Genomic DNA, 14,126 nt, shown 5'->3' with positions numbered 1-14,126 from the left:
TGCACACACACTCTCTCTAAAATAAATAAAATATTTTAAAATTAACTAACTAATTAGGATGAGGTCATTGTGGTCATTGTAAGGGCTCTAATACAATCCAGTGTCCTTGCAGGAAGAGAAAATGTGGACAGAAACATGAACAGAGGGAAGCTTATGTGAAGACAAAGGGAGAAGATGGCCATTTACAAGCCACAGAGAGACTCTTCAAATAGATTCTTTCCAGCCTTCAGAAGGAACCAACCCTGCAGACATTTTGATCATGATAAAATAAAATCTCAGGTGTGTTTATTGCCTAGTCTATGGTACCCTATTATGACAGCCTTAGCAAACCAATACAATACACAAGAATCTAAAAACTCTCTTCTGGAGTTAATTGAAAATAACTAACAAATTGATGGAGGATAGGTGATTTCTGCCCTATAAAAAACATAATAGGGACACTTGGGTGGCTCAATGTTTAAGCATCTGTCTTTGGCTCAGGTCATGATCCTAGGGTCCTAGGATCGAGCCCCCAAGACAGGCTCCCTGCCCAGGGGAGAGCCTGCTTCTCCCTCTCCACCTTCCTGCCACTCCTCCTGCTTGTGCTTTCTCTCCCTCTTTCTCTGTCAAATAAATAAATGAATAAAATCTTTAGAAAGAAAAAGGGAACACAATAGTCAGAGACCATTACCTACTTGAAAAAAGTCTCCATATAGGGATAAAGATAAGCATAACATTAAATGTACAATAGTTTCAGAGAAATAATAATGAAAAATGCAAAACAACCAATGTTTGCTCTGTACTCTTCCCAACCGTCTTTTGTTTAATGCTATCAACCTCACAAAGTAGGGTTGTAGATTTTAACCTTCAGGTTGGCTTGTCCAGTGCACACAGCTGAGACATGAACCCAAGTGCTTTAACTTTAATTCCTACTCTATCACAATGTCACTTCTGTGTCCTAATTTTATCTGTGCTTAATTTCTGTTATATTAATTGCCCTTAGTGAAGGAAGTTCAAAAATTTTTTTCTTACCTTGGTAAATACCACGCTCCTTGTAAGCAACAGAAATACTAGCAGTCAGTATATATATTAAGTAAGTTCTTTTTGATTGCCAATAATTTCACATTATTAATTATTTTGTTCTTTTTTTAAAGATTTATTTATTTATTCATGAGAAACAGAGAGAGGCAGAGACACAGGCAGAGGGAGAAGCAGGCTCCCCAGAGGGAGCCCCATGTGGAACTCAATCCCAGGACTCTGGGATCATGCCCTGAGCCAAAGGCAGACGCTCAACTGCTGAGCCACCCAGGCATCCTTCATTTTGTTTTTATAATGACAATTAATTTAGCTCCTCAAAACACTAAAACCTACTCAACCTTGTGGGCTTATAATCTGTGTCTTAAAATAAATGGCAAAATGTGTTATTCACTATTTTAGAGTACCTAAGGTATAATACAGAAATACCTATATTATCTAAGCAGAACTCAGTTACTCTCAGCATGATTACTGCTACATTTTTTGTTATGGGGTTACAAATTATTCATTTCATTTTTGTTATTTTCTATTTTTTTGTGTAATGAGAAGAGATGCTTAGGAAGAGGAATTGTAAATTTTCTAACATCAAATAGCCAATTTTATCTAGCAATATTACTTATAAGTCAAGAAAATCTAGATAATATGTTTTCATTAAAGTTTTGACCAAAAACATTGGAATAAATAGTACTGTGTCTTTATATGGCATTTATCACTTTGTACATTTGCTATAGTCTGTATGTACAGGTTTTATCCTCTACTGATTTATAAAACCTTGAGATCAAGATTCATGTCTAATTTATCTTTGCAACCTCACTGATTTTTTTATAGTATGTGTTCAATAATTATTGATTCATAAATGAGTCAATTCAAACCAAAATAGTTCTCTGTGCCTCACTCAGATATTTAAAATATGGATTAAATCAGAATAACCCACTAATTATTTCATATCAAAGAAAACTTGTGCATCAAAATAAGAGTATTTATACCTTAGATTCTAAACAAATGAAACACTAACATATGGTAGAGTCCTTTCATCTGTGATAAACAGATCTTTAATATTAATTTATGAATGGTGTTTATTAAATTTTTATGGCATGAAAAAGTATCCTTCCTTAAAATTACTATATTTGGTCTATGGCTTAAAAAACCAAAGTCCATTAGTCTAGCTTTATTTATGTCATCACCTTGGCACACAGGACTCCCCTGGGATATTTGGAAAGTCACCATTCTCTCCTGCTGTTTCAATTAGCACTCAAGAACACTCATTATCTTTAGTAGAAACTATCTTTGAAACCATAACACCCTTCAGCATGAAATATTTTTTTTGACTGTTCAGAAGTAAAAGGTTTAGGGTTCTTATTAGGGATCTCACATAGGGATGGAAATTACAAGTGGTGGAAGACCTTAGCCAAGACATCCAGAGAAGGTGATCACCAGTCCCTCCTGCTGCTTAGCAAGTCCATATACTAGGGCATAGCTGAGGTGAAAATGCTAGGAACACATTTTGCCAGCTCTCCAGATGAGAGAGCCTTGATCTAAACCATCTTCCTCATTAGCGAGATTATAAAACCTATTTTCTCACTCTGCCTGAACTTGAGTTGAGAAGGTAAGAACATTTCTTTACTCTTTCTTCCAACCACTTGTGGCTCCAACCACTAGCCAACAAGGTTTATTGACCTCCTTTTCTTTTCTTTCTTTCTTTTTTTGATTTAAATTTATTTTTTTATTGGTGTTCAATTTGCCAACATATAGAATAACATTCAGTGCTCATCCCGTCAAGTGCCCCCCTCAGTGCCCGTCACCCAGTCACCCCCACCCCCCACCCACCTCCCCTTCCACCACCCCTAGTTCGTTTCCCAGAGTTAGGAGTCTTTCATGTTCTGTCTCCCTTTCTGATATTTCCCACTCATTTTTTCTCCTTTCCCCTTTATTCCCTTTCACTATTTTTTATATTCCCCAAATGAATGAGACCATATATTGTTTGTCCTTCTCCGATTGACTTATCTCACTCAGCATAATACCCTCCAGTGCTCCCTTTCTAGGGAAAGGCTGTGCTGCCATATCGTTTACCAGTGCTGAAGAACTGGGGTGTGAGAGGAAATGATCTTTGTCTTTGAAGATCTCCAAACACGAGAAACGTAGGCAAGTTAATTCCTACGTCACATTTCTTTTATTGGAATATACAGAGAAAGAAATTAATATGAATAAGTGCTGCCAAAGCCATATTCTTCCTCTGAGTTGGGTATGCCGTAATGCAAAAGACAGGTGAGATAAAATAAGGATCCTTAGCTCACACAAATTGCCTTATTTTTAGGCAAGTACCCCACATGAATATGAGAACACATGCCATTTACTGAAAGGTGACCTTATTAGGAAAATTAGCAACTACATGCTGTAAAGGCATGAAATGTATGATAAAACGGTTCTAAAAATATTCTAGTACAGCTCTCACATTTTCAGATAGAGGCTACTTGATTAATTCACATGAAATCAAAGTTTATTAAAGTTTATCACAGCCTCATATTCTTTTAAACAAATCATTGTTTTAATATAAAAATTTAGAAGAATTCTTATCAAAATGTTTTATTTCCCATTAAAAGGTTGTTGGGGATTTGTGTGTGTGTGTGTGTTTGTTTTTTCTGTGTCCTACACTCTCATCTGTTGTTGGAAGCATAGTGTTTTGATAAACGGATAAAGACAATGTGAAGCAAGTCACTGAGAGGGAAGCCCATTTCTAGAACCATTTTGTGATAACTTTAATCTCTCCTAATATATTTTTCCTTGCAATGTTCTTTATGATCAATAAATAAGTATCTCAATGTTCCTGAGATTGAGTGGTTTCATCACAGACAAGAAATTTATTCTGCCTAAGTTCACTGACTGCTATCCCCAACACAATTTTTGCTGTCTTCCCCACGCTCCTCTCTCTCTCTCTCTCTCTCTCTCTCTTTCATAAAACATTTGGCGGAAAGAGGAAAAACCGAAACTAAAGGTGATTAGGAAGTATGACAGGTAATTCTTTGCCAGAAGTTGACCTCTGGGAAGCAGAGATGTAGTTTCTGGCTACAGGAAAGTGAAGACCTTTTATAAAAGTGAAAGGTCAACACCTAAATCATCACATCTATTGTGTGTCAAATAATCAATACTCACTATTAAAACTGGTTATAAACAGGTCAGACTTTCACTTGCCTCTATTTTACTGAAAGAAAACTCTTGAACTTTTGTCCTCTCGAGGTGGAAATATGAGAGGTTAAAATAGCAATGGCTTCCCACTGGCAAGATATTTCTTCTTAATATTCTACAATAGTGTTGCCTGGAACATTTTCTCTTGAAATATTCAGCTAATGCAAACAAAGAGAGTTGGGAATCGAAGTAGATCAGGGAGATGTAGCTTGTAAGGAAGGATGTGGGTGGTAATTTGATTAGGAAGTCAGGACAGCCAGTTCTGAAACAAAAGTTATTTCACAAAAGACTCTCTGTAATAAACCAAAAGTAAAAGGAGGAAAACAATTATAGGTTCTCTAGTTAATATTAAAGGGGAGTCTTATTACTTTGAAGGCAAGGTTAACTAATTTTATAAAACATACTCTGATGTCTTTTTTTTTTAAGCATGAAAATCTGAATTATCTTAGGACTCTATGCATGAGTAGGCTCAGACGCTGACTTAGGTGCTGCATGAATACCATCATATTTCCTTCTTAAGGAAAGGGAAATATTTTCTTTCTTGAATCTGAACTTTATGTCCTTCATGCTAGAGAGCTTATTGTAAGTGCTCAGTATAGGATAACATAGAGGTACACATGCTTAGAAAATTAGAAATGTATTTCTGCCTGCAGGAATGGAGTTGGCTGGAATCATTCAGTAATTCCACAAATGTATATTCAGCTTTCTCTGGATTTTAAGCAAACACAAAGTCAAAGAAAATGTAATCCTTGATCCAAGGGTCATATAGCCTATGGGAAGTTAAAGGATACACACATTGCCTTCTTGTTAAATAAAATATGTTCAAAATTATGGGAGGTTACCAAATGCTATGAAGTTGAGAGGAATAAAAAAAGGGAAAAAATAATTCTTCATAGAGAAAGTAGCAAAGGTTTTATTGAAATAGGAGCCCTCAAATTGGGACTTCACACCTAGGAAAACATAACTAAGAAAAATTGGCAGGATGGATATCGGACACAGTGGATATATTAAAGAGAACAAAGGGGCATGAGAAGGCAGATAGGGTCTTTGAGACTGAACAATCTAGTCTGACTAGAGAACAGAGTGTGGGAAAAGGAATCCAGAAAAGGCAATTTGATAAACATCCTCCATGTTCTTGAATACCAAGCTGTGAGGAATTTAGACTCTATTCCTCAAGCAATAAATGACAATTAGAACTACTTGAGATTGCATCCATTGTACACCTTCTAAAACCAGTTCTGGACTTATGCTATATCCTTTAATTTTCTCATCAGCCCCATAGGGTAAACAACTTACACGCAGGAGTCTGTAAATGGGATTTAAGCAATTCTTATGCCAAAGTGCTTTCCCCTCCATTCTCTTCATGGTCATGAACATCATTGAGAATCTCAACAAAGCTGCAAACTTCTTCCCAGAAAAATGCATATGCATATATGCACACAAAAGCTTTCTGCACTTTCAGGGTATTCACTAATACTCATTTTCATCATCTGTTAGAAACTCTCACACTATCGAAAGATATCACCTAGTGAGGGAATACATTGCCTTCTAATTCCGTGATCCAGTAATATCAACAGGAAAACATATCAGAAAATGTTAAGGAAGTAAGCTGTTAAATAAGTCATTATTTTTTCTTATTCTGTATAAATGGAGTATATAAATTAAATGATTAATTAAAACAATGTAATAATTTCACTTCAAATTTAGAAATGTTCCTCTTATTAATTAAAAACAATAGATTGATCTGAATCCACACCATACCACCATTCAAATCTCCTTAATGTTTCACTAACGACTGTTCTATTTGTCTTCATATTTTATCTGATGCTCTCTCTTTTAAAGAACCTAAATATCATTTCAACTTTACCCATATTTTCCAATTCAAATATCAACATTTTTATCAGTTGAGAATTCTAATATTTCAGTTGCTCAGAGGACAAGTCCTTAGTGATAGAATCTCTAAAACTGAGTCCCAAATCTGTACTTCATAGCCATATGAACCTGGACACAGTACTCAGGGTTTTGGTCAAGCCCATAAAAATATCCCATATCCTTCCTCTATAATAATAATTATACTTTTTCCTTGAAAGGTTATTATGTCCAGAAAATTTCTAAATGATAGAAACAATAGAAAGATCCTTTACCAATTCAATTCACCAACCATGTTTTAAGAACCTAGTTTGTGTAACAGCACTAAATTTGGGAATAAAGACTTTTAAAAAGGAAAAAGTTAAAAATAAGAAAAAGCTCACAGCATACTAAAAGAGAAAGACACATAAGTAATAAATGGTTTAGAGCATGTAACAAAGATATACATAAAATGCCAGGAGAACACAAGTGAAGAAACAATAAACGATGGCTGGAGTGGTATAGTGACAAGGGGATGTTTGAGTAGAGCCTTTCAGGATGTGTTTTCTAGGTTGACCTCGCTTACTGTTGAAACAATTCTCAATGTAAAATGGCTACTTCCTATTGTCACATGACACACTAGTCCCTGGAATAGTGCTTATGCTTCTAAATAAAAATATTACATAAGCAAGACAGAAATGCTATATCTCAGCTTAAATGCTACTTACTCATCCATATATTATGATTATAAAAGCACAATACCTTTTCAGTTACATGGGGAAATACATTGTTTATATGAACTTCAGGTAGCAGAAAAAGACAGATCATATAAATGATGTTCACAAAACAACAAAACAACAAAACAAAGGCAAATTCAATTATTTTTCAAGAATTTGAAATTCCCTTATTCACAATATAAGGAAAGAGTCAACAGTTCTTGGCAACTCATCAACTCACATTAATTAATTTCCTTTTCTTGATTAAAATATAACTTTTTAGTAATTTTGCTTTTTATTATCTTTGGGGAAATGTTTTTTCTCTCTAACTGTTCAGGCCCACCTGGGAATAGGAGAACATTAAAATCTAATCTTTTTAGTTTTGTTGATTGTTTCTTTCACCGTACAGAAGCTTTTTATCTTGATGAGGTTCCAATAGTTCATTTTTGCTTTTGTTTCCCCTTGCAACCGATGGAATGAGAGAAGGCATTTGCACATGACATATCAGATAAAGGGCTGGTATCCAGAATCCATAAAGAACCCAACAAAATCGACATCCAAAAAAATAAATAATCCAGCTAAGAAATGGGCAGAAGACATGAAGAGACATTTCTTTAAAGAAGACACACAAATGACTAGCAGACACATGAAAAAATGCTCAACAACATTCATTATCAGGGAAACACAAATCAAAACCACAACGAACAGTTAGTGCAGGGTCAAGGGTCCAGCCAGTTCAGAGGAGTATAAGACCTCTTCCACATTAAATTTTTATTCTTTACTCACTTGAGAAGAGACATCATCACTATGATAACTAATTGACAAGTGCCCTAACCACCAGCTACCTGAAGCCAGGAGAATGATTCTTCTCAAGTGCAATTTCTATCTATGTCACAGGAAGTAGGATTTTGCATCCCAGAGTTTTTCAAAAAACATAAAGGCTTTTCCACATCATATGATATTTCTAGCCTAGGGTCTTTTTGCTAGGCAGACCTGGCCATGACCTACTAAAAGTTTCTTTGAGCTTAAACCTAGGATTTGAGATAAAAATCAAAAGTACTAGAATATTATTTGTTTAGTGAAAGAAAGAATGAATGAACTAGTAAGGTCAACACACACTGATGCTCATCTAGTATAGCATGCCTTTAGGTCAAGAATCACATCTTATTTACTCTTTTGTCTCCTACACTTAAAAGAGTGACATCATATAGTGAATATTCAACAAACATTTGTGGACAAATTCTTTGGTCATTATTCATACATCATGACCTTGTTTAGACTTCCCAACAAAGCATTGAGATATGCTATTATTATCCCTGTATTTTAAATTAGGTGGTTACATCTTTATCCCAAGAAGATGAAACTGGCAAGTGACTGAGTTGAAATTCAAAGCCAGAACTTCTGACCCTAAATCTAGTTTTGAAAGTGACATCAGTGAATTGAATGATTCAAAAATTTATAACCAATGACAAGGGATTTAACATATTATCCAAAAACTTTAAGACACATCACTAGGCATTGTCAATACTCATTTAATCCTCATAACAATCTTGAGAGGTGACTGCTATTATTCCAATTTCACAGATATAATAAGGAAGCTCTGAAATGCTGAAACAGTCACCCAGGGTCAGAGGCTTAGAAAATGACTACTTACTACATGTCAAGTGCTTTATGTTTATTAACTTCTCAAAGAACTAGGGAAGGATTTGAACCTGGAAACTCAAACTCCAGTGTCCATACAATCTGATGCTTCATATATTCAGTGAGATTGATTTTAATTTCCCGAATTTGACAGTAAACATTTGGTTTCAAACAGTTGAGCAAAATACTATTACATGTAAGATACAAATTCCCAAGTCCCTCTGGTGTAAGGAGTTCAGGCAGCATCCATAACACATGTTGGACTTCACAGTCTGAAACCCATGCTGCTTCATCCTCATCTGCAAGGCCTGCCTTCTTACTTAGCCTGTTTTGAATATTCAAATGAAAACCTCAACTGTGGTAGGATCTCATTTGATCCTACATTCATAAATAAAATAAGAGAACTCAAACCAAAGCTTTCAAGATAGCAAAATATTCACCCATTATACTAAAGACCAATTAGCTATTGCAGATTAGATGTTTGTGAACTGGTTTGATGGTTTACAAAAATCAGAATTTTATTTCATGCAAAATAAGATAAGCAGTAACTGTTCTAATATAAGTCAACTTCTAAATCTAACATTGAGGATAACAAGGCGAGGTCCTGCCTTGATAACCTTGAACATTTTGGAGAAAGGAAACAGTTATCTGCACTTTCCAGAACTCTGCAGTGAAGATAAACCAGAAAGAAAGCATGACAGCGTATATTTTGCACGGAGATTATTTAACAGAGATTTAAAAATGAAAAGTAAATAAAAAGGGCCACCCTTTCCCTCATACTAGTAACATTATATATTTGCTGGCTTGTTTTTGAGGTTTTTTGTTTTGTTTTGGGTTTTTTTTGTTTGTTTGTTTCTAAGCTCTTGAGAGTAAAGATTTGTGTTTCATCTATGCTTTTATAAATCACCAAGCAACCTAGCCATGCTAGGTTTTAAGATACACAGGAACACAAATATTACACAGGAACACAATATTACAGCAAGAGAATGAAGTCCATGGTGATTCAACTTCTCAATTTATGTGTGCTCTTCAATTTCTTTTGGCTCTGATTCAAATTCTTGGGACCTCTGAGCTTCTCCCCAATGAGTTGCTCTTTTCATATATATCTAAGGACTGACTTTAACCTTCGCGTCTAGCACTTACGAACACTGGCTAATTCTTACCAAGTAATTATGAAGTTAGCCCTTACTAGTGCTGGATTTATGAAGTACAACAAAGGTCCCTACTTTATCACATAGTAGGAAAAATTACTAGAGCTAAACTGATCAACTTTAACATTATGCCTCAATTCTAAGAAGATAAGGAAATGCATGAAGACTTAATGAATCCAGAACCCAGGAGGGAGTTTACCAGGAGAACTCCCAGACAGATTGCTTGGGATGAGAATACTAATGCCAAATTATGTAAAATGATCTCCAGATGCAGAAACAGAGAATATATGAATATGTTCCTCCAAATGTGAGTAAATTTCTCTAAAAGTTCTCAGTATTGGTCACTGCTGTGTAAAAACATAGTGGTCATTTATTAAGAAAAGTCTATATAAATGTATAAATTCTTCATAGCCCCTTTTACAATTATTAAACCAAATATTTAGGGGAAAGAATTAGAAAATCCTATGAAAATGTCTCCCTATTTATATCTCTTCAAAATGTTATTAAATAAATAATCCATATTTTATTTATTTATTTATTTATTGATAATCCATATTTTAACCCAAAAGTATACTGAACTTCTACAGTAAAGTTCTGATATAATGAGTAACTGTGCCTAACTTTTAGTTTCTCTGGCACAGAAATGCACCAATAAAATTCTATTTTAATTTTAATACTAATGAAGGGACAGTCAGGTTCCATCCCTCCCTTCACATGTCAACTTACCTTTTTCCTGCTCTAAGCATTTGGGTATTATACATACTTTTTATATAATTTAGGTTTTAGAAATAGAAACATACTGATTCTTTTGTATATGCATATGCAATTGAGGCAATTACTAAGTATTTAAGGTGAAAAATCATAAGAGAAATTAGTTTGTAAACTATAAAGAATGAGTTATTTTTAGATTATCATCTCCTTCTCTAGGAAGACATGTAATCTCTGGGATAGATTTTATTTCTGTTCACATATCTTTGATGCCTCCATTCAGAGCTCCTTCTTGTGGAAGGATTTTACATCTCCACCCTCTGGAATAAATTGGCCATGTGACTTGTTTGGGCCAACGAAATGTGAGTGGGGTGATGGGCATCACTTCTTAGCCAAACTTAAAGAGTGAGTGCATGGTTTGCATGTTTGCTAATATCTTTGTCAACTCAATCAATGAGCCAAGGAATTACTACTTGATTATGGATCCTAGAGTAAAGGCACAGCTGCCCTGCAATGGACATGTAGGATGAAAACGACATTTTTTTTAAGTAAGTCACTAATATTTTGTAGTTGAGAACATAGAATTACATAGCCTGTCCTGTCTGATATACCCTCCATCAAAATGCCTTGAAAATTGCTGATGCTTTATTTCGAGGGAGTAACTAGCCATTATTTATACATCAGAACCTCTAGAAGAATATATTCAATAAGCTCACTAATGATAAAGAATTAATTGTAAACAATGAAAAATTGTCGTTGCTGTGGTCATTTAACAGGACATAGAAACCATTTTGCTTTAAAAATTCTCTTTGTTAACGGATTGTATCCAAGTCTGTTAAATAAAATTATCACACTCAAGTTTAAGTCATGACTTTATAATAATGTGAGCTTTCTCCTTATAGAATATTTTCATATAGAGAATCAAGAGTGAAGAACATAATTGGTGAAACCACATATAAATATTCCACTTTCTGTAAGAAGCACGTACATTTAATTTTTTTTTCTAACAACAACAAAAAAAGCACTGCTCCCTGGTCCAATGAGAAACATTAAGCACAGAGAAAATGTTCTTTGGTTCAAAGCCCAAATTTTCCCACTTCACTTCTCATTTTGTACTTGAAGTGCTGGTACTGAGAAGTGATTTTACAGTGTAAACAGCTCAGTATTCCTTTCATTTCTAGTAGTTGCTAATGGGCTTTTATTGTGACTTTTGAGAATTATTTGTTTTATTTATTGCCACATAACATGTCTGATAGATCATATCTAAACCAAAAGGAGGTGACTAAGTGCCTGTGCACAATTATGCACTGTGGGAAAGAAATAATATTAGCATCTGTAATCCTGACAGAAAGGGAGAGGAAAGGGGGAGGAATAGAGGAAGAAAGAGGAGGAAAGAGGGACAGAGGAGAGGAGAGATGAGAGTCAGAGCAATAAGCTGCACAGGGGCCTCGGAAGGGAATGGACATGTTTCACTGTATCATCTTTCCTGTTAAATATATTACGAAGAACTTCAAAATGTACTTTCTGAGAATGATTCAGAGTTAGGAAAGTCTTCTTTCATAATAAAATAGAGATAGATTTTCCAGCTCAATAGATGTTACAAAATGTCAGCCAGTCAAACAGCAACTGTACCACATTAAGAAAATAAAAATATCAAGACATTTTCTCAGTTTGAGCTACATCGTGGAGGCCTTAATTATATGCTCTGTTTAAAAAGACGGTCTGTCCCATCAATAATTCTCATTTTCTACCTTTAGATGAGAGATGCCCAGCCTTCAAGAAGGCTGGTTAGATACCCTGCTACACCAGGCACCTGATGTTTGTGGATATGCTTTTGTTTTCATCTTGGTATCAACACAACATCTTTATTTGCAAGGTCTGTCATTCTGACTTGCCTGTGAAAAATGATTTCCTCTTCAAGAGATAATCCATGCTCTTCTTCCTCAGACAGAAGTCAGCAGCAAATGGAGGAGAGTTCTCACGTCCAGAATTCACAAACATCTTGTCTTAGAAAAAGATATTTTTTAGTAATTATCATTTTGAGAAGAGGGAGTAAAAATCTGAAAATACTCTCAGTTCAATGAACCATTTCCTATCTTTTCTCCTTCCAGAAAAATAAAATATACATGAATGAAAGATACAAAAGCAGTCAGGTATAGCAATGCTGTTTCACTGTTGAGTGATTAGCCTTCCGAAGCTCTTCAAAAGCAGTTAGGGTGAAGGGAATCTCTTGGTCTTTGAGGAAATTAGTTGAAATGACAATGATTAGAAATAGGAAATATAGGCAGAAAAGAAGCTAGGCTTCTCTCACTCGAAAACCAGATAAAAGACAAAAAGAACTTTGAATGATGCTGATTAGTACTATTCAGGGGCAGCCACAGAAGCCTCAAAGTCTGTTTTTTTTAAGCATGAAGATGATACCAAAAAATAAATAAATAAAATAAAAATAAGAAAGTAGTTTCAAACTTCAAAAATAGAGTATACCATTTGAACTAAAGGGGCAAACCTTCTGATCCGGATGATCAATTATAAGATAGGAAATAAAGATGTTTTCCTAAGGCAAACTACTATGTAGAAGAGAAAGTATTTTCACGTGGCAATATTACTTTCAATAATATCTGAATTGATAAGTTCAACCATTTGACAAGCATGCCACATCTCAGCCCTGGTATCAATCTTAGCTGTTCAGGAAAGCTACAGCCCACATGGAACCATCTGTCTACTGCGTTTTCAGCCATGCTATCTTTAGGGCATTATGACATGCTGATCTTAATCCCTAGCCATGAGTATGGCTTCTAGAAGCTGGCCAATGAAACATTGAACTGGAGTTTTCACCTCTGAGATACGCTTGATGACCTTGGCCTTTAAATGTCAGAGGCTGTGCAGAAAAGGTCAAGACTCTCCTCTTAAAATATCTAGCAGCTCCAATCATCTTCCTGGCTGATGAATAAAAAGCAGGGATCTCATTTTTTTTTTTTTCAAAATCTAGAAAACTTTTGCTCCTCAAACTGCAAACGTGGGCCAACCTTTGTCTCTTTAGTCATTGAACTAAAGAACGATTATACTCAGCAACTTTCCTAAAGGTAGTCTTTAATCTCCAAAAGATGAATCTGAAGCAAGGGGCACCTGGGTGGCTCTGTGGTTGAGAGGCTGCCTTCGGCTCAGATCATGACCCCCCGGGGCCTGGGATCAAGTCCTGCATCAGGCTTCCCATGGGGAGCCTGCTTTGCTTCTCCCTCTGCCTGTGTTCTGCTTCTCTCTGTGTGTCTCATGAAGAAAGAAAAAGAAGAAAGGAAAGGAAAGGAAGGAAGGAAGGAAGGAAGGAAGGAAGGAAGGAAGGAAGGAAGAAAGAAAGAAAATTAGATATGTCTGAAGCATGTTCTTAAAAGGAGAAAAGTGGCCCTCTAGGAGTTGCAGAGCAGACACTGATTAACAGTAAATGTGAAGAGCTTATATTCTGAAGGAAAGTGATATTTTTACCCCTAAGCATCTAGCATATGGGTTCCCTTTCATGAAAACTGCTTTAATATTTAAAGTGGGAACAAGAAAAAATACATATATTTATAGAAAAGAGAACAAATATAGCTCATTAATATTTTTATTGAACTTTTATAACCACTTTTATCAATGTCCATAAAAGCAGGATAGCCAATGGAAATTATTCCTCTAAAACAACACCGTCCAAAAGAAATATACTGAGAGCCACATATGCAATTTTAAATTCTCTAGTAGCCATCTTGAAGAAAAAGTAAAAAGAGGGACGATTGGCTGGCCCAGTGGTTGAGCATCTGCCTTCAGCTCATGGGATCCAGGATCAAGTACTGCATCGGGCTCTTTGTGGGAGGCTTGCTTCTCCCTCTGCCTA

At 35.5% G+C, this 14,126-nt stretch overlaps 1 protein-coding gene across 4 annotated transcripts in view; it reads right to left on the bottom strand.

Moving 5' to 3' along the window:
* LOC144282226 (uncharacterized) overlaps positions 1-12,731 on the bottom strand; it is a 78,188-nt gene extending 65,457 nt beyond the window's left edge. The window contains exon 1 of one of the 4 annotated variants that reach the window (XR_013350564.1): positions 12,157-12,723. Coding sequence is in view for 2 of the 4 variants with exons in the window: in XM_077845604.1 (XP_077701730.1) it covers positions 12,157-12,262 (106 nt within the window). In the remaining 2 variants the exon portion in view is untranslated. Of the gene's footprint in view, positions 1-12,156 lie in introns of all 4 variants that reach the window. The other 3 variants (XR_013350563.1, XM_077845604.1, XM_077845605.1) reach the window with 3 other exon arrangements.
* Between the last annotated feature and the right edge of the window lie 1,395 nt (positions 12,732-14,126).

Source organism: Canis aureus, chromosome 13, assembly GCF_053574225.1.
Source record: "Canis aureus isolate CA01 chromosome 13, VMU_Caureus_v.1.0, whole genome shotgun sequence".
Lineage (NCBI taxonomy): Eukaryota > Metazoa > Chordata > Mammalia > Carnivora > Canidae > Canis > Canis aureus.
This window is presented reverse-complemented; position numbering and strand designations above follow the sequence as displayed.